Raw genomic sequence first — 19,974 nt, 5'->3', positions numbered from 1 at the left:
AGCCGAAAGAACCTAACGACAAGCTGGATTAAATCTGTTGCATGTTCCACCTGCTGCAATGGTTCCTTCAGAATAAAAGCTGAACCATCACGACTCTTTCAGGGTCTCGCTGATGCCAATAAACTGTCATGACCTGGGAGTAAATCAAGACTGGAAGGGTCGGCAACCGCTGCATATCTACAGGCGTCGGTTCCAAGAGGGTCCAAGCTGGACCCCCGACATTCCGGATCTAAACGGGGACTTCCATCGGGCTACGCAGACCGACAGATGGCGTCTCAATGTGTGTTATAATCTCCAACCAAAGCTTAGAGGGAAACACCATTTCACTCCCACTCAGAACTAACCCCGGGTTTCCACAGGAGCCGTCAGCAGCACGTTACTGCAGCACCACGTCTAGCTGCTGCTTGGCCCTTCCCACGAGACGCGAAGCAGCAGGGGAGCAGCTGTCACCGACAGAGCACGAAGTCACACGAGTGACTTCGTCAGTAAACACAACAACAAGCAGGAGAAAATTACAACATGGTTTGTGTTTTATGTTCTGTCCGTTTTATAATCGCCAATACGGACCTGAAAAACAAAGGAGACCACTAGCTATGTGATAACTTCTCACGGGGCCGCACAGTTAGTAACGTTTTTTAAAAGTAAAGCAACCGGAAGGCAGTACGTTCTTTATTCTGAAAATCTCGAGAGCTTCTCTCCATTTCCGCGTCCGATTTCCTGTCTTTCCTTCCCCAAAAATGTCGAAATTGACCCGTTTCAGAGGCGTCACGCGTAGAAAATAGAACCGGCGCGTAAAGGCCGCGACATGCTGCTCCTGAGACGCGGCCGACTCGCACTGCTGACGGCTCCAGTGGAAAAGCTTCTGTTGACCACAGCGGTTCCTATCAGCAGCTATGAAGTGCTGCTGCAGTAACGTGCTGCTGACGGCTCCTGTGGAAAGCCGGGGTAATCGTTTCTCCGGATTTGCTGGTTCTGAACATATTTCACACAGACACCATCCTCAGTCTTACTCCACCTTGGTTACATCATACACATAGTGTTTAAAGTTAGTCTTGTTTAAATTGTTGAGAAATAAATAGGGATGAGCGAGTACACCACTATCTGTATCTGTATCTGTTCAACCAACTAAATTATCTGTATCTGTATGTATTCAACCAACTAAATTATCTGTATCTGAACTCGGAATGGGCGTGGTATAACCCGGAAGTGGGCGTGGTTTATCAGGAAGTGGGTGTGGTTTACATCAATATATTGTTTTACGTCTGAAATTGATATGGATTGATCAGAAGTTGCTATGTGTATTGTTTATTTGAAAACTATTTACAGAGCAGCTTCAGAATTGAGATTAAATATTTTTGATCACAATAGTAAAGGAACTATTACAGAACAAGTGTTTTAGTAAAATCAGAACATTAATATTTAAGTGCATGGATTAATACATCTGAACTCATGCAGTAGGAGCTAGGAAATATGAAATGCTAGAACCAGACACAACTTTATATATATTTTTTTTTATTTTAATTTGATTAAACTGATTTTTTTCTCAACGTTCTTTGCATTTTCCCACACAAATTTAAACAAAACAATGTCGATTAAGGTGTGTGTGTGTGTGTGTGTGTGTGTGTGTGTGTGTGTGTGTGTGTGTGTGTGTGTGTGAGAGAGAGATGGAGAGGGAGTTAAAAAAAAACGACCGGAGCGGAGTGAGTGACTGACGCAGCACGTCAGCTCTGTCTTGTCAAATGCACCATGTAAATTACGAAAAAAGTAACTTTAAATATTCAACCGAAAAAGAGACGAGCTGAAGAAAACCTAGGGAAAACTGAAGAAACGTGAGCAACAGTGAAGCAATCACAGCGAGATCTGTTACTGGCTGTGTGTGTGCGTGGATGAGCCGGACGGACTGAGCTCCTGGCCGGCTGCAGTTCTGTGTGTGGGGAGGGGCGGGCGCTCTATGTGACTGTCCAATCACAGAGCGTGAAGACAGTCAGTTACCCAATGAGGATTTTCCTTCAGCACGATTACAGATATTTACGAGTTTTACTCGTTTCATGCTCGTATTCATTAAAAGTGCTTTATCCGTACCGGATACTCGTCTGAAACGAGTATCCGGCTCATCCCTAGAAATAAATCTTTTAACTTTTTAAACCTGACTCTCTCTCTTTCTTGGAGTTCATACAAAGTGTTGCTCAATCTCTGCAATAAAAAGACCCAATCTTCTGGTTACATTTACTCAAAGATCCATGAAGGTGATATTTCACATTCTATGGTTTCTAATTAAATGTAAGACCATCTTCTCCACAAGTACTAGGGAACGACTTAGTAGGTAATGAGTAATGAACCAGGGACTAATGGTCAGTTATCGAAGGAACAGAGGAATGAATTATTACTTACTCATTACCTAACCATTAGCTACAGTTTATTTTCATTATCCAATCTTGCCTTATCCATCTTGGGGATGGGGGCTGCTGACATCGACTGGGTCTATAGTTGGGAGGTGGAAGGAATACTTTGACGAGCTCCTCAATCCTACCGACATGCAATCTGAGGAGGAACCAGAGATGGGAGACCTGGTAATGGACTGTCCAATCTCTGGGGCAGAAGTTGATAACCTAGTCAAACAACTACACAGCAGCTGAGCCCCGGGGGGTGAATGAGATCCGTCCTGGGTATCTTAAAGCAATGGGTGTTGTAAGACTGTAGTGGTTTACATGTCTCTGCAACATTGCATGGTCATCAGGGGCAGTCCCTGAAGTGGCATTCATGGGTGGTGGTCCCCAACTTAAGAAGGATGACCAGAGGGTCTGCTCCAGCTATCACACTCCTCAGCCACCCTGGAACGATTCACTCTAAGGTACTAAAGATGAGGGTTTAATTGAAAGTTGAAACTGGGATAGAACAGGAGCAGTGTGGTTTTCATCCTCGCCGTGAAACTGTGGACCAGCTCTTTTCCCTTGCCAGGGTGATGGAGTGGGCATGGGAGTTTATCGATCCACGTGTTGTATGGAATTGGAGAAGGCTTATGACTGTGTCCCCAGGGGCACCCTATGGGGGGGGGGGGGGGGGCTTCAGGAGTATGCGGCGGACGTTGCAACCCTTACCTATAGTCATGAGCTTTGGGTAATGACTGACAGAACAAGATTGCGGATACAAGTTTCCTCCAGAGGGTGGCCAGGCTCAGCCTTGTAGATAGGGTGAGGAGTTTGGACATTTGGGAGGGACTCGGAGTAGAGCCACTGCTCCTCCTCATTGAGAGAAGCAAGGTCTGTTGCTTCTGTCTGTTGCCAGCCCCTAGTGGATGATGGGGGAACTTTAATTTTTGTCACTCCAGTATTGACTTCACTTTTGTCAGCCAGAGATCACCCCCTGCTGGGAACATAGGATCCGAACCCCTCATATGTTCACTTAATTTATTAAAGTGGCTCCAAAATGATCTAGGTCGTAGCTTGTTTAGCATACTTACCAGGCCTACCAGAATGTGATGACATAAAAATGAATTCCAAATGTTCATATTTCAGGATCCTATAATCATTAGAATTTTCCATATTAACCCTTCTTTCTATCATTCCTCAGGTACATGATGAATGTGACGTGGGATGGCAGGGACTTGTCGTTCACAGAGGACGGGTACCAGGAAAATCCAAAGCTGGTTGTCATTGTTCTCAACAAAGAAAGAGAGTGGGAAAAGGTAGGATCCATGAAAGAGCCATGTATGGATGGGAAGAGTTTTGTACTGAGTTTTGATTCCTGCATTGAATTTTAAAAAACATTCAAACAATTGCAAGATATGGTCATCAATCAGGTTTTATGGAAAAAGCTGGCTGTAAAGATAACACACAATCTTAGTTTCAGTTCATCTCCTCAGTTAAAAATGACAAACAAAGTTTTTCAATGTTTCGTTTGCCCGTGAGTCCCTTTGAAAGGAAGCTCGTGGATTTCTTTATATGCCAGAAAGTTTCGTTGAAGAATGGTGTCTGTAGCTCGTACTCAGGATGCTCTAATGGACTTTAAATGGCAGTCATGTATCTTAACACGTACTTCTGGCTTTCACATTTAATGTCCCAATGACTCAAACTGTGGAATGGGTGAAAGGAGAGGTTTGAGTGAGGTAGAGGAGAGGTGTAGGTGCTAGAACCATCCTAATGGGCACAAAACAAAAAGTCTGGTTGTAGTTCATTTTTATCGTTTGATGCTTTCCTTCAACTCATTTCAGGCTGTCGTTGTTTAATGTTTAAACTTTGAACTCTTTCTTCCATTCTGCTCTTCCTATTCTCTTCCCCCCTTTTCCCTCTAAACCACATATTCAGCACACCCTGGTGTTCTGCTCTCTGATGGCACTTCATCCTCAAATGTCTGGTATTGTGTGTAGTTAACCCCCAGCACTAATAAAAATCTACACAAACACATTTTAGAGACTTGATCAATCTGGTTCAGGTCGCATCTCTCTGTATGTGCAATTCCACCCCTCCAACTAGCATTTTCATTTTTCATGCTGTTACGCATACAGTCCTTTGTTGTCCTGCTGAGGAGGCGATGTAGTGTGTTGTAAACAGAAAGCCTGTGAAATTGTTCGGTACCACTTCACTGTGGTGTAGGAAAATACTCTGGAAGTAAGGCAGACAGCAAAACCCAAAGTGGAAACATAATTGGGAGTCTTCGTCTTCATTCTCTTTGGTGCAGCTGTCCCACCCATGCACCAAAAATCACTGGAAGAGACTTACTTGACGATCAAGAGATAAAATTCAGTAACTGCACTAAAATATGGATATGCACTAAAAATATAAAAATGAGTCCCCTTGGGGTGCAGGATGCAGAAGTGGAGAGAGGATACAGGATGTTACTGAAATGAGCAGAAGAAGGAAACTTAGTGCAGCGAAATGACACAAAAATAAGTGGAGAAGCAGAAGAAAGAAAGCAGCTAAATAACAAGATAAATATGTTAGTCATCAGCATATTTGATTTTCCTTTATCCACCCCATAAACATTTAGCCTCAAGTGTTATCTGCAGGAAGAATGCACATTCCTGAGTTTAACAATGACACACTTGAAACACCATATTTACGGATACGTTTAATGATATAAAATACCAGAGAAAGTACCAACAGGGGAAAAGTGTACGGGGAGGTTTTAGATGGCGCACCCCACAGATTTAGCTGTGTTGGTCATCCCATAGCGATGTGATCCTTACATGTTATTGCTCCTTGTAAAAGTTGCTAAGCAGGCCAACGACACAAAAAAAGATTCTGCTTTTGCATAAGTGGTTGCATAATAGCCTGCTTGAAACACTGTACAGGACATCTAAGAAGAGGGATTTAATAATTAAAGGCCAAGTTCACAGACAGTTTTTGTACTTCTTCTTTTTTAAATCTGATTTGTCACTCTGAGTTTAACATGCAGAGTAAGTGTGAAAAAAGTCTTCTACTGCTTTCTTCTGCATTAGCCACTGATGGAAAATAAACGGGGAAGCTTGATTTAGAAAAGCTGGTGACATTAGCATGTCATGAAGTCAAGCTAGCATTCATGGATTAACCCATCTTGGCTCATGAAGGGGAAGGCTGTTGTTTAGTGTCCAGGGCAGAGCAGAGAACGTTTTGGCTAATAGAAGCTAACCATTAGCATTAGCAGCTCCGCAAAATGGCAGAACTCCTTCAGGCTTGTGTTATTTGTGGAGAAAAAACATTAACGTTACAAAGCAAACAGAATCAGTGGTAGGGTCACGTTAGCCAATCAGAGGCGACATGTCCCATTATCATGAAGTAAGTCTCCTCCCGAAACAGGAGCGCGAGAGCTTTTTTCCCCCACAGAGATGGACTCACAAGGTATTCATTTGTACTGGAGGCCATTGTGAATGTGTTTTAAAATGTGTGAACTTGGTCTTTAACGTCTGGATGAAGGAACCATCACTATTAAGGGTAGAGGGCAGTCCAGTTGTTTGTAACCTCAGGCCATAAGCCTCATCATACTCTTCTCACTGAGCTGCCGTGGGTTTCTCCCCCATCCCAAAGTGCTCACACCAGCTCACGCACTGCAGCCCTGCAGGCTCAGCTGCAGTCAAAGCTGATGCTTACTTCTCTGTGCATGCATGAAGACGTTGCTGGCTGATTCTGGGGTGATGAGTGTTACATTTACAACTAAAACACTCAGTAAAACCCTTCAAAAACACCAAGAACGTTGCTTAGTTTGTTGCTTGTCACGTTTTGAAAAACAGTTGCTAGAGGGTTCTGAAAACTCACTAAATATATTGACAAAGTCCCCAAATTGGCACAAATATACCCGAACTACCTCAGCTGGCTCCTCTTCGTAGAAGAACAGCAGCGCCTGGATGTTCGAGCTCTGAGGCGAAGCTCGACCATCGTGCTGAAAAACTATTTTCAGCCTCTCGTCATCTTGTGTTTTTGTTCTTTCCTCAAGGCTCATAACCGTAGGTGAAGATTGGATCCCTGGAATCTAAATATGACAGTATAGTCAAAAATATGAACTATTAACTGCAAAATTGTGCTGAAGCTGATTCTGCGAGTGGCCTACAGTTTTGTAAAAATGGTATTTCATTTTTCTGGCTCATGTTGCAAAAGTTATGATCTTCCATCACATAATCCAAAACTGCATGCAATGTTTCTAAAAACCCACGTTTGACAAGTTGCCCAGACTGGAGTTTACCTCAGCTATTGTTAGGTTTATACAACCAGCTTCAGTTCAGGTGAAACTCGAAAACCTGCACTATTGTTATTGATTCACAACATAAAAGGAATTGTGGGTTACAGACAGGGTCCGAAATTAACGCTCGCCACTCGACAAATGCGAGCAAATTTTTGAGCTCTTATCTGCCACATGGCGAGTAAATGTTTGCACCAAATTAGTTATGTTTATCAGTCATCTTCCATGGATTTCTGTGATACTCCTCCCGCCTGCATGCAATGTACACAAACGTACGCGAAACGTGAGCGCCGCATCCAACGTCCTTTCCACCTATCCCATTCAATCAGTTTATCAAGTTAGTAGTTAGCTTCGTGTTAAAACTAGCGGTGAAATGTGGCGGTTTTTAACTGGAGTCAGCCAGCCTTCCAAAAGAAAACTCGTCGAACTGGAAGAAAAACCACCAGGACCAGTGGCAACCAGAAGATTTTGTGAAAAGTGGCGAACTGGAGATGGTGGAGTCGTAAGACAATGGCTACATTATGATGGCCACGTATTGTGTCATGAGATTTGAAGCGTTGCTGCCTTTCACAGACACTTTTTCTGCATGTGCTGCAAACAGGATAGCCGTCTTCTATCAACGGTCCCTCGGCATTCTTCAAATATCCAAAAAATGCCCGTACTTCCGACTTTGTCTTCTTTGAGGGATAATAAATGTCCTGAACGCTGCTGTCTCCTCCTCTGGCCATTATTTCAGCTTTAGCTTAAAGAAAGTTTTGGTTGTAAACAACAAAGTGCGCATGTGCCGCCGGCAACTTCAGCAGATGATACGGTGGCTGGTAAGGGTCATCGCGCCTACACCGCAGCCACGGCAATCCACCAAGATAATATTTTTTTGAAAAAAACAGACTGTTATTATTATTGTCAACTTTTTTACCTGAGTTTACCGCTACACCGGTTACCGTGACAACCCTAGCCCTGACACACTTTCAGATATTCTCATGGTGCAGCTGTGTTCTCCAGAGATCAAGGACTATGACCCAAATCAGGCTGTGATGCTTTGGCACAAAGACGGTGTCAGAAGCAGGAGGCCAGACTTCATGGACAGAGAAAACAAGGAGTCTGACTAAATTTCAATGAAAGAGTTCATAAAAACATTTCTAATAATAAATAAATAAATAGTAAAAATGACAAAAGAGTTGTTTTTCTTATTAATTGATGTTTTAATTATTGTGTCACTCTGTTTGGAATCAACATAATATAGAATAACATGCTTTAGGTAGATCTAAATCATTTAGAATTTTGGCCGGCCAAAAATATGCTTGGCCGGTAGATTTTCATCATCTACCAGCCAACTTGGCCGGTGAGTAAAAAATTTTATTTCGGACCCTGGTTGCAGAATAGCTTCACCGACTGAAGAAAACCGCATTTACCGCAGAGATGCAGGGAGGTGTGTTTTATTCCATCTGAGCCGATGGAGTGTGTAAATAACTTCAGAAACAGCCACAGTGCTGCAGCCAGTTCACAACATAATTATTACAGACAGCATGGGATTTGTGCTTGAAGAATCACAATATGGAGAACAGACTCACTAAAGCCCACGTGTGTACACCCCCACCTCAAAACAGAACCACGACTCTCAAAATAAAGCTTTGCTTGAAGGGATGGGAAAAACCATCTGAGGTAATGATTACCGTTCCCTTCCTCTCTGCTGTTGTTTTTCCACGTAGAACCTCCTGCATGCGTGTGCACGCTGACACATGCAAGGAGACACAACACACGTACGCATTAGGACGAATGTTCGGAGCGTTATAGGCTGAGCGAGAGGGCGAGCAGGAATCACTTCGCTGACATAATTTTGTCTGACAGGATTGACAGATACTGTTTTATGACTGAATGGTTTTCTCCACACTATTAGAAACTCATTCTCCCATAATGCATCTTGGCATGATGATAACCCTCCCGCTGAGAGTGGCATGGAGAAGCTGCTCAGCGTAAAAGCCTTAAATGCTGTTTTCTTTTCGCTTTCATCATCTTTGCTCGCTTCTTCAAGTGAGTCCTGGTTGATTAAAATAGAACAAAATGTTTATTCTCGTAAATATTTTTAAAGGAATGGACCAATTATTGGTGTTATCTGGATCTTGAAAAGTGTAAAAAGTTTTCTTACAAACTGAAATTAGTACATAAAAAGTAAAGTCAGCAGTTTTTACTTGGGTTTGCAGCTGTTTCACTCAATCAATGCTATTTACATAGCATTTGTTCAAAGTGCCGAACATTTTTAATTACAATTAAACCAGCGTAGAAAAATAAATAAAAAGGTCAAATTTACTAATATTTCAAATATATTTGCACTCCGGGAGGGGCTCGAAGTAGATTCGCTCTCCTCCACATCGAGAGGAGCCAGTTGAGGTGCCTCGGGCATCTGGTTAGGATGCCTCCTGGACACCTCCCTGGTGAGGTTTTTGGAGCACGTCCAACCAGCAGGAGGCCTACAGCAGGGGTGGGGAACCCTTGTCCATCGAGGGCCACTATCCAGCATATTTTAGTTTCAACCCTGCTTCAACACACCTAATTTCAATCAGCAGGTGATTAACAGGCTACTGCAGAGCTTGATGAGCTGCTGCACAGGTGATTCAACCACTGAATCAGAAGTGTTGGCACAAAGTCATGCAGGATACCGGCCCTCGAGGACCAGGGTTCCCCACTCCACCAGCAGGCAACATGGGTTAAGTGTCTTGCCCAAGGACATGACAGCGACAGACTGAGTGGGTCTCGAACCTGCAACCTTCCAATTACGGGGCGAGCACTTAACTCCTGTGCCACCGCCGCCCCTATATATATATATATATATATATATATATATATATATATATATATATATATATATATATATATGCAGTGGCCTCTAGTAGGAATGAATGCCTGGTAAGTCGTACTCAGGGGGAAAAAAAGCTCCAGTGCACCTGTTTTAGGATGGAGATGTCAGCCAGAGAAGAAAGACGCTTCAGACGACAGGTTTGGAGTCATCTCACCTCTGATTGACTAACAGCAACTCGACTACCACTTACTCTGTTTGTTCTGCAACGCTGATTTTTTATCTCCACAAATAACACAATCCTGAAGGAGTTCTGCTGTGTGGTGGAGTTGCTAATGCTAATGGTTAGCTTCTACTTGCCAAGATGTTCTCTGCTGTTTCCTGGACCAACAACAGCCCTCCCCGTTGTGAGTCAAGATGGGTGAGTTCATGATGTTGAGTGACAGTGTGACCTAAATGTGTCAGGATTTTCTAATCCTAGAGTTTCACCGTCTGTTTTCCATCAGAAGCTAATGCAGGAGATAGGTGTAGGAGACTATTTTCATGTTGAGCCTGCATGAAAAACTCAGAGAGACCCATTATAATCGGGAATAATTATATAATAATAAATTGTTTTTTCAGCAAAGCTGACCTTTAGAATGGCATTAAGATAGCAACAAAACAAAACAATAAAATAAAAGCATAGAGCATTGTGCTGAAGGATAACGAGTAAAAATGACTAATTGATGATTAAATTATTGCAATGATGGAGCTCGTGTAACGGCCAACAGTAGAATGTTCTAGAGCAGTGGTTCCTAACCTGGGGGTCCTGACCCCCACAAGGGGGCGCCAAAGCCTCTCAGTGGGTCGCCAGGACCTCTCCACTTTAAGGGGTTAAAACTTCATTTATTACTTGTTTATAGCCTGCATTTTGCTCACTTTTTTTTCATGAGTGAAAAGTTTACTGATATTAAGACAGGAAATAATTAGTACAGAAAAAGTAACACACTTTTAAGAACATTTAGCTCAGCTCACTGTTTTATTTTCAAGTGTCAAAAGTTCATTAAAGATAGGACTGATTGATTAATCACAGCGTTTACAGTAAATAATCTAGTATAAACAGTAATATACACATTTAACTACATTTTGCTCAGTGTATTTTTTATGTGTCAAACGTTTATTGAAAGGAATGATTGATTTATCAGTGTTTACAAGAAACAATGTGTTCAGAAAAGTAATACAAACTGTGTTTGGTTTTGTTAATGACTTTGTTCTGTACTGGAGCCTACTATTACTGTTATCTATTGAGTCAAAGCATATTAAAATGTGCTTGAACAATTTTATCATTTCTTAATAATGTTTGTACTGGAAGAGAGAATGGGAGGGGGTCGTCAAAATTTTTACTGGTAAAAAATGGGGTCCCTTGGGAAAAAGGTTGGGAACCACTGTTCTAGAGGGCTGGAGCCATTACTGAGAAGCTTGTTAGTCTGCAGGATGAACACAGAGATTCTGAGATTCTGGCTCCAGCGGTCCCGCTGACTTGGCTGGAGGCGGAGCTGCTGACTTGGCTTGAGGCGGAGCTGCTGCAGGCAGGACCGCTGGAACCAGAATCTCTGGAGGCAGGTCCGCTGACTTGGCTGGAGGCGCTGGACCTGGCGCTGACTGGACTGGAGGCGGAACCACTAACTGGACTGGGGTGGTGCCGCTCCCAGAGGACAGCCAACGCTCGGGCTGAGCTGGCGAGGTTGCCTGGAGTACCAGGGTGGTGAAAGTCTCCACCTGGAACTCACAGAGGCTGATAAGATTCTTCAGCCGGACCAGCTCAGCCTAGAGGCAGGCAAGCTCCGCTGGGTGGACCACCAGCTCGGTTCCTCCGTCTGGAATGGACAGTGCTGGAGATGGAGTTTTGAGGTCCAACCTGATGTGAGAGCAGGGACCTCTGAGGTGGGTGGCCCTACTCTGCTCCCTCGGCCTTGCCGTCTGGTCCCCCTCGTGGCCCCCGTGGAGTGGGAGGAGACCTCGGGAGGGATGTCCTCTGGCCGAGTACCCTACCCACGAGATGTCCTTTCAACCCCCTCTTGAGGCTGACTCACTGAGGGGCTGGCGGAGACGTCAGCAGGGGTTGAAGTGCTCCCGTGGTGCAGCTCCTGGGCTGGAAGTGACTGTGGGGCCCAGGCTCCCTCCCAGCACCGGGGACCAACCCCAGGGAGCACACAGCCAGTCTGGTGCCCACGTAGCAGGAGCGGTCCGGCTGCATCTCCCAGTCCCATCTCCCATCTGGCTCCGGGAGGGTGGAGAAGATCGCCGAGGCCGAGGTTCAGCGTCGCTGGAGAGGGGAGGCCGGCCGGTTGCTCGGGGTGAGCCACCGGAGCAGGTGCTCCCAGGGGAGAGTTTCCCCGCTGGATCCTTCGCAGGGTCTGTCCATTCTGTCACATGCGTGGGCTGAGTTGAGGTTGAGGATCCAAAATGCAGGAGAAACAAGGCAGGCAGGCAGACAGACAGGAACGATTGAAGGATTTTAATGAAGGCACGCAGGACATTGAAACAATGGACAGACAAGGAACACAGAACTGGGAGGGTTTAAATACAGGGGGAGCTGGGATCTACAGTGATTGGGAGATGAGAGGCAAGTGGAAGCAATCAGGAGAGACATCGTACTGAACAGAACGGGGAGAAAGGACAGGCTGTGACAGACACAAAGCAAGTAGATGCCAATAACCTGTAAGATCTGCGTTTGTCTTCTGACAATGGCACGTGCAGGTGGAGTGACAAGCTTAAAAATCTTTCCCATAGCACTTCAACAGAATTTAAAATATATTTTCTCAATGGGTGTAGAGTCGCTGAAGGCTTAAAATATCTCACCCCTTTCTCCCTGTGCCACGTCCTTGCATGTGGGCCTGTTTTAAAAACGTTCCATAGCTTTCAAACATTGCAACCTCCAAATATGGTTTCCGTGACAAAATAATTGTACGACTTGTGCAAACCAGAAGAACTTTCACTGCTGTAATTATCTTTGTTCCTTTATGGTTTGAAGCAGGACGAGTGAACTTTAGGGACCATGGACATATGATAGACATGCATTTGTTGCATCTCACAATGCAGTAATCCCATGGGCACACTGTCTCAGCATCATAAGCATGTAACATGCGGAATTACATCCAAGAGGATTCAGTGTTCTCCTTCTCCACCGGTCGATAAACAGATTCTCCGTTCCTTCCTGGGCATTCGTTTATAGCCCTCTTTTCTTAGAGAAAAGGAGTGAAGACGATGTTAAAAGATGAGAGCAGCAGGACAAGAGAGGAGATGCTGATGTCAGCTTATTCTTTCCTCATCTCCTCCTCCCCTTTCTTCCTCTCAGTCTCTACAGTAGCATCTTGTTTTGTCGAGAATCTTCAAAGGACGTTTGTTTCACCTCCTTTTGACTCGTTCGATTGAAAAGAGGAGTCCCTCTTCACATATTACATTATCAAACAAATGAGTCCAACAGTCGTCAGTTGTGTGTCTCCCTAGGTTTGAGTCTATGCTGCAAATAGCAGTAACAACAGAAAAAAGTACTTTCAAGAAGAGATTATATATTTTAAGGGAGAGTTTCAGTAAGATCACCCTGCCAAAGACATGGGTGGCACAACATTGGACCATTTTAAAGTCACACTTTAGTTTAGTGATTCATAGCTTGGGCATTTTGAGTTGCAGCTGTCCTCTTAAAGGGAAACTAAGCAGTTTTGCTTGCATTCAGCACTCCCTAGTGTCCGTCATTAATTCACTGTGGTAAACCGCAGAGTGAAACTTATCTCCTCGCTGTGCATTCATCTTAGCTGAGACGTCTCCTCAGCCTTCATTAGTATCTACAGAAGTGGTTCATCGCTAAATCAAACAAATCAGCTGTGTTCACTATTTAAAAGATGCAGGAAACGTGCTGGAAGCAGACTGCAGTGCTGGCATGTCAGATCCACTACATTAGGTTCTATAAGGACTGGACTGGCACTCTGAAGTTACAAGTGCGGTATTCTGGCCACAGGGGGTCTGAGCGACATTTCATTAACCCTGTAAAGTCATTTTAGCACATACTTGCACAGGAAAATGACTTTGCATAGTGTTGCTTTAAACTTCCCCAAGTACAGGAAGTACTGATTTACATGCCATAAGCTTACTTTACTAATGTCTTTTAAACAATCTTTGACTTATTACAGGCGACAGGCAAATGAGCTAAATGCTCGTCCCGTAATCGAAAGGTTGCAGTCTGTCACTGTTGTTGTGTCCTTGGGCAAGACACTTAACCCACCTTGCCTGCCGCAGAGTTTGGAGGGCCCGGTGGCACCTGTGTAAGGCAGACGCACCTTTGTCATTGTGCCCCAGGCCAGCTGTGGTTACAGGGCAACACACCTTGGGGGGGTTCTAGGACTCTAGAAGGTGCTATTTCAAATACAGGTCATTTGCCACACCATTTATGGTCTCCATGTAAAAAAGGACTTTTTTCCCTTGATCATCATTGAGATCACATTACCATGTGAGGACTAGAAAGTAGACACACCAGCAAACACAAGCCGTTTTCAGAAGACACACCATGCCAGCATATCCGCCACGGTGTATCTTATTAACGCCACCTGGCGGGAAATTTGTAGCGTTTGTGCCACCCCTGTTGGTAGGGGTGTAGCCGCACTGCAGGACTTGCATATTACGCCTTGGCGCAACAGAGGGAGGTGTCATGATCACGTGGGGGGTTACTGCCGAACTATGGCCGGCTACAATATTGAAAATGAAAGTAAGCGTGGGCAGTAAGTTTCGCTTTTGTAAACAGAATCAGCTGAGATGATAAACTGGAGCAATGTGGAGCTCCTCTCCATTGAGGCTGGAGCTCAGATCACCAGAGACTGCACGGGGACTGTGGAGGACAGACGCCTTTAGGAGCAGCTTGTTAACCCTCTCAGGCTCGAAAAACTAAGTCCTTCAGCGATACTTCTGAGTTAATAAATGCTCATGGAATATGTTTAAAAAGCTGAATCTCATTAGGTTTTATTATGCTGAGTCATATCTGAACTTCTTATTTCTTTATATGTTAAATTTAAAGATGTATTTATTTTTTCATGATTTTTAGAAATTTGGTCCTTACTTTGCTCTCTTCATTGTACTGCAACTAGCTATTAGGTGTTGCAGTCCTTAAGGACTTATGCAACAAATGCATTAAACCTGGGAAAGAACATTTCTATTTCAGCTCGTGAGGCAACATGACAGGAAAAATGCTGAAGTAGGCGGGTATGTATGTGGAGAGAAGGCAGTCCAGCCCTACTTTCTGTCGTTTTTCTGTACCTACTGTGGTCATAACATGTAACTGAAACTGATTTATAAACATCTTACTGTGTTTACCCAATACCGACATCCTGTATTTGCTTTAATATTTCAGACAGAGCCAAAAAAAAATAAAAAATAAATCTGACAGAAAAAGCCTGAACAAACATGGTTAAGTGTGGTTTTTAAAGGATGATGCAGAGAAGAGTGGAATGAAAATGCATCACAGCAATCAAAGAGGCTTCTTTGTTTTTCTTGTCGATGGTTTACAAGTCATGAAGTTCAGGGGCCAGCTCTTTTTTCACATAAAGATGTCCGTCCTCCAACAGTCCCAGTGAGATGTCAGGTGATCTGAGCAAGTACACCAAGTGTGGCGGCACGAATGCCATAAAAATTACTGCTTCGCCATTCCAGGCAATATTATGCTGATTTAATTAATTAATCATGAGTTTAACACGTAGGCTGAATGTGAAAATGGTCTTCCAGCCTTATTTCCTGTATTGGCCACCGATAGAAAATAAAGCTGAAAACGCTCAGATCAGAAATAGTCAGATCTACGTCACACTGTGAAATTAACATTCATGAACTCGCACATCTTGGCTCGTGAGCGGGGAAGGCTGTTGTTTATTTGGCTTCCAGGAGAGAGCAGAGCGCTTCTAGGCTAGCAGAAGCTAACTGCTAGCTGTAGCAACTCCACAACATGACAGAACCCCTCCATGCTTGTGTTATTTCTGGACATAAAACATCAATGTTGCAAAGTGGCGGAGTTGCATTGCTGTTGGCCAATCAGAGACAAGATGTCTAATTATCTTGAAAAATGACTCTGAGAGTCAAAAAGAGCTTTTTTTCATTCCATTTACACTACAGACCACTTCAGGGTTCATTTCAAGATCCTGGTTCTGGTCTATAGGGCCTTACATGGACAAGCACCATCTTACATTGGTGATCTTCTCAGTCCCTACACCCCCAGCAGGTCCCTGAGGTCAAAGCCTACTGGTTGTGCAGCACCAGGCTAAAGACCAAAGGTGACAGATCATCTGCTGCTGTGGCCCCCAGACTCACTTCACACATCTGAAAGATGTGAACGTGTGACAAAAATAAGCAAAAGTAATTTGAATAGTTTTTCACTTACTGTACGTGTCCAAAAATTCCCATCACTCCTTTATTACGTTCCAGTCCTACTGGCACACCTGTGTGTGTGCGTGCGTGCATGTGTGTGTGTGTGTGTGTGTGTGTGTGTGTGTGTGTGTGTGTGTGTGTGTGTGTGTGTCTACTCACACTCACTCACTTGTAAAATTCAAAACAGCTGGACTAAGTCAGATATCCAAATGTGGTCAATCCCCAGAGACCGAAGGTGACGCACTTGAAACTGCTCTATGCTGCTTCTCCCTCTTCAATTCAAAATCATACACACACACGCAACTCCCCCACCTCCACGCGCGCACACACACTCACACAGATCCAGAGTTCGAGGACTGCGGCTGACAGCAGAGTGAGCTGTTGACAGTGGTGCCGACCAAGAGCGGAGGAGAGGCTCTAATCCCTGTCAGAGGGTAGAAAGCCACTCAAAGCTAAACAATTAAAATGCTAATTTCATTTCCTCCTCTCTGCTCATCTGTTAATGACTCAGCCAAGCATGCGAGGCTAAACAACGGCAGTGTGTGAGCTCTTATGCATCCTGTTGGTAACAACATTGTCTTGTGACTCTCGGGTCAGAACGTTAACACTCTCACATCAACCATTCGGCTTGATAAAACGTGTTTGAACACAAAAATGAACTTCCAACGCAGAAGTCCCTTATCTGTGTGTGTATGTTTACCTAGTCAACAATCCTGATTTTTACTGATGCAAAGAGGCAGAATAGATGCAGGCAGGAGTTCTGAAATGCAAGGAAATAAGTGAGGCAGATTTTTTCATAGTTTTATGTCTGCTGCGTTATTAATAATTGAATGTCAGGCAAAGCCTTGGTGCCTGCTGCCGTTTCTCTCTTCTTCTCTGCTTTCGCTGTCTGACACAATGACGCAAATGCCCGCACATGTACAGCAGGCATATGTGCTTGGGAGAAAAAAACGTATTCACAGAGGAATTGGTGACATCACAGCTCCGAACATTTCTAAATGATGCCACAGTGACACACTTCCTCTTTCGATGTCACACTCAATGAACATGTTTGCATTCATAGTAAAATCTCATCTCATTTCATCATCCATCCTTGTATGCACGATGATGCTCTGTTATGTTATTCTGCAACATTCGCTGACAGCGGGGCTTATTTCAGCCGCTCAGTTAGACGGAGCGGCTTTTTGTGTTTATGTGACAAAATAAGGATGAAATGATGCCCTAACGTATGCTCTCAATTTTCCTCCCAGTTTTCTCGTCAGGCCTTGTGAAGATCAGAAAAATAATAGGGAGTCTAATTCACTTCCGCCTCATGGGTCCCCGGAAGAACGAAAAATTGAATACGTCAGCGGGGCTAAAAATGCCATTTTCTAACCCGCTTTGCCTTACGCACAGGATCACACATATGTTGTACTGCAATTTAAATGAAAAGTAATGATGGGTGTTTCGGCCACGCCAGGCACATACTTTGAGATTTACCAGCTTGCAAAAGTTCGTAATTAGCATGACTACACACCAGAAATTCACTGTAAAACTTAATAAGTTCACAGAACTCAAAAACTATTTTGTTACTGATTAAACAAAAATATTTAAGTGATATTTTTAAATACTTTAAGTTTACATAAAGTAAAAATTACATTTGCAGTTGCCTTAAATTATCTCAATGTTATCTTATAAATATTGATGTCCCTCAATTGGGGAGTAATTCGCTCATGATTTTCAACATTTTTCAACTCATTATTTGGAAAATATGCTCAAAACTGTTTATCAGACACACTTTAAGTTGACATAAAGATGAATAGAATAATATAAAAACATAAAATTATAAGTTAATATTTTTAGTTCGTATTACTCATTCAAGTTAAGTTGTTCTTCACTGATTTTATTTGTTTTTTCAGATGAATTAAACAGTTTGAGTTCTATGTACTTAACCCTCTGATGCATGAATTATGAAATCTTCAACTATGATTTTTTAACAATTTTTTTCATTCATCTTTAGGTGTGAATGAAACAAATTTCAACAAATATTTTTTGTAAAATTTTATAATTTACAAATAATTTATTACATGTCCGCCTCAGTGGACAGCATGCATTCTGAGCATGAAATATGTTGGCTTGGCTTACTGAAGTCCAAATGGAGGGGCTCAAATGCAATAAAGTCTTCAACAGCTGTGCTTAATAGCAAAAACAAATAAATAACTATTTTGAGTACCTGTCCACTGTAGTGACCATTATGCATCAAAGGGTTAAAACAAGGAAAAGGTTGAACTAACTCAACACATATGAGTTCTAAAAACTTTTTTAAATTTATGAGTGTTATCTACTCAATATATTTGATTATTTCAACATTTGGGTTTACAGTTTTGGCACGTCGCATATGTGACGTCACAGGCAATTTCATCATTATTGTGAACTAAGCCAATCTTCAATGGTCATTCTTTTTTGAAGAATACACCAAAATGGCTCAACATCCTAGAAAGAAAATAACGAAAGAATAAAAAAATGTTAGAACTTTCTGTACTAAATGTGTGTCACTGATAAATATGCATAAAGAAATTCTGGCCTAGAGAGTTTAGGGGAACCACAGCAGATTAATAGCAGGCGGCATTATTATTATTGTCTTCAACTCACCAGTTAAATGTCATAAAATCTATTTTGTTTTACCATGAACAAGTGCATCGGGGGCAGTTTAGTAATAAAGATTTATTACTACCTACTTTTATTGGGTTTTTTTCCTGCTCTATTCTCATATTTTCAACAGATGGGGAGACTGGACAATGGCAGCCTCACAGTGAAGTATCCAGTGTGGCCCCGTTTCAACTCCTTCGGCGATGCTGAACTGGATGACAACCACCTGTCCATCGTCACCTTAGAGGAGAAACCTTTTGTCATTGTGGAGGACGTAGAAAGACTCACTGGTACCTGCATGAGGAACTCTGTGCCTTGCAGGAAGCATATCAAAGAGTGAGTATAAGGCTCAGGTGTACCGTAGTCATCATCCAGTTACTCTTTCTAAATGAAGTAGCTCTTTTTTTGGTAGATTTACAGAAATCATTCGAACACAACAAGAATCAAGCTAACGAGTGTAAAAGAGCATTTGTAACAAGGTGTTATGCTAGTTTGAGCTGTTTTGTAAATTACATAAATCAATATTTAAGCTTTAGAAAAAAAAATTTCTTTTAAACAATCTTTTCTGTTGTTTCCAATTCCTTTTCCCATATAAATTTGTCACGTTTAGGAGCAGGAGGTTAGGACCCAAGATGCAGACCCAGGATGACACGAGGCAGGAATGTTAAATAAAGAAAAATCCTTTATTTTGGATGACAAAATAAAAATCCAAAAAGGGCAGGAGGCAAAAACCCAGAAACAAAAATGAAGCAGGGATAAATCCAAAAGCTCACTTTATGAGCAAAGTACCAAAGACCAAGAGGGAGAGACAAAAAACTATGCTGACATAAACAACAATGGACCGACAAGACACAGAGACAAGACAGGGCTTAAATACATTAGGGCATAATGGGAGGCAGATGAGCTGCAGGTGTGTGGAGTGTGGGGGGAGGACCAGGTGAAAGCAATGACTAATCAGGGAAGAAACTAACATGACCTAAGAGTGAACCTAAAAACAGAAAAGCAACCATATAACTAAAATTCTAAAGGGAAGGAGAACTACAAAAACCGGTGGGACAAAACATATAAAAGAGACTAATAAAAATGACAAGCTGAAACTATAAACACTGTGGAGGGGTGACTGGAGAAGACTAAAGGAACACAGGAGACACATACATGAGATGACGACAAAGGACACATGAGGGCGCTATGAAACACAAAAGGAGAACCTGGAGTGGGAACTGGAGGGGCTGGGGAACAAAGGGACACAGAACATGACAAAATTAGATTTTTGATTATAGTTTTTAAGGTGCTTCCCAAAGGGGAGACTTTATTTCTGCTTTAGCGTATCAAGCTTTTAGGAAAAGATGACATGGCATTATACTTTGTGCATGCTCACTGTCTTGCACTAAAAAAACAACAAAATACCGGTTGTCAAGAGTTACATTTGCCTCACTCAGTTTACCCATTTCTCTAAACTGACCTTTTTAGTAGAACAATACAGTTAAAAAGGCAGAAAAGTCAGAAAAAACACCTTT

The 19,974-nt window shown here is 42.8% G+C and overlaps 1 protein-coding gene across 2 annotated transcripts in view; it reads left to right on the top strand.

Moving 5' to 3' along the window:
• The window catches only part of grin2aa (glutamate receptor, ionotropic, N-methyl D-aspartate 2A, a), a 267,809-nt gene that overhangs the window by 197,285 nt on the left and 50,550 nt on the right, over nucleotides 1-19,974 (top strand). For both annotated transcript variants that reach the window (XM_054750460.2, XM_015945976.3), the window contains exons 5-6: nucleotides 3,571-3,685; nucleotides 18,591-18,793. In XM_054750460.2, coding sequence (XP_054606435.2) covers nucleotides 3,571-3,685; nucleotides 18,591-18,793 — 318 coding nt within the window. The remainder of the gene's footprint in view (nucleotides 1-3,570; nucleotides 3,686-18,590; nucleotides 18,794-19,974) is intronic.

The sequence above is a fragment of the Nothobranchius furzeri genome, chromosome 12, assembly GCF_043380555.1.
Source record: "Nothobranchius furzeri strain GRZ-AD chromosome 12, NfurGRZ-RIMD1, whole genome shotgun sequence".
In the NCBI taxonomy this organism is placed as follows: Eukaryota; Metazoa; Chordata; class Actinopteri; order Cyprinodontiformes; family Nothobranchiidae; genus Nothobranchius; species Nothobranchius furzeri.
Note: the sequence above shows the minus strand (reverse complement) of the source record. Positions and strands in the feature narration are given on the sequence as shown.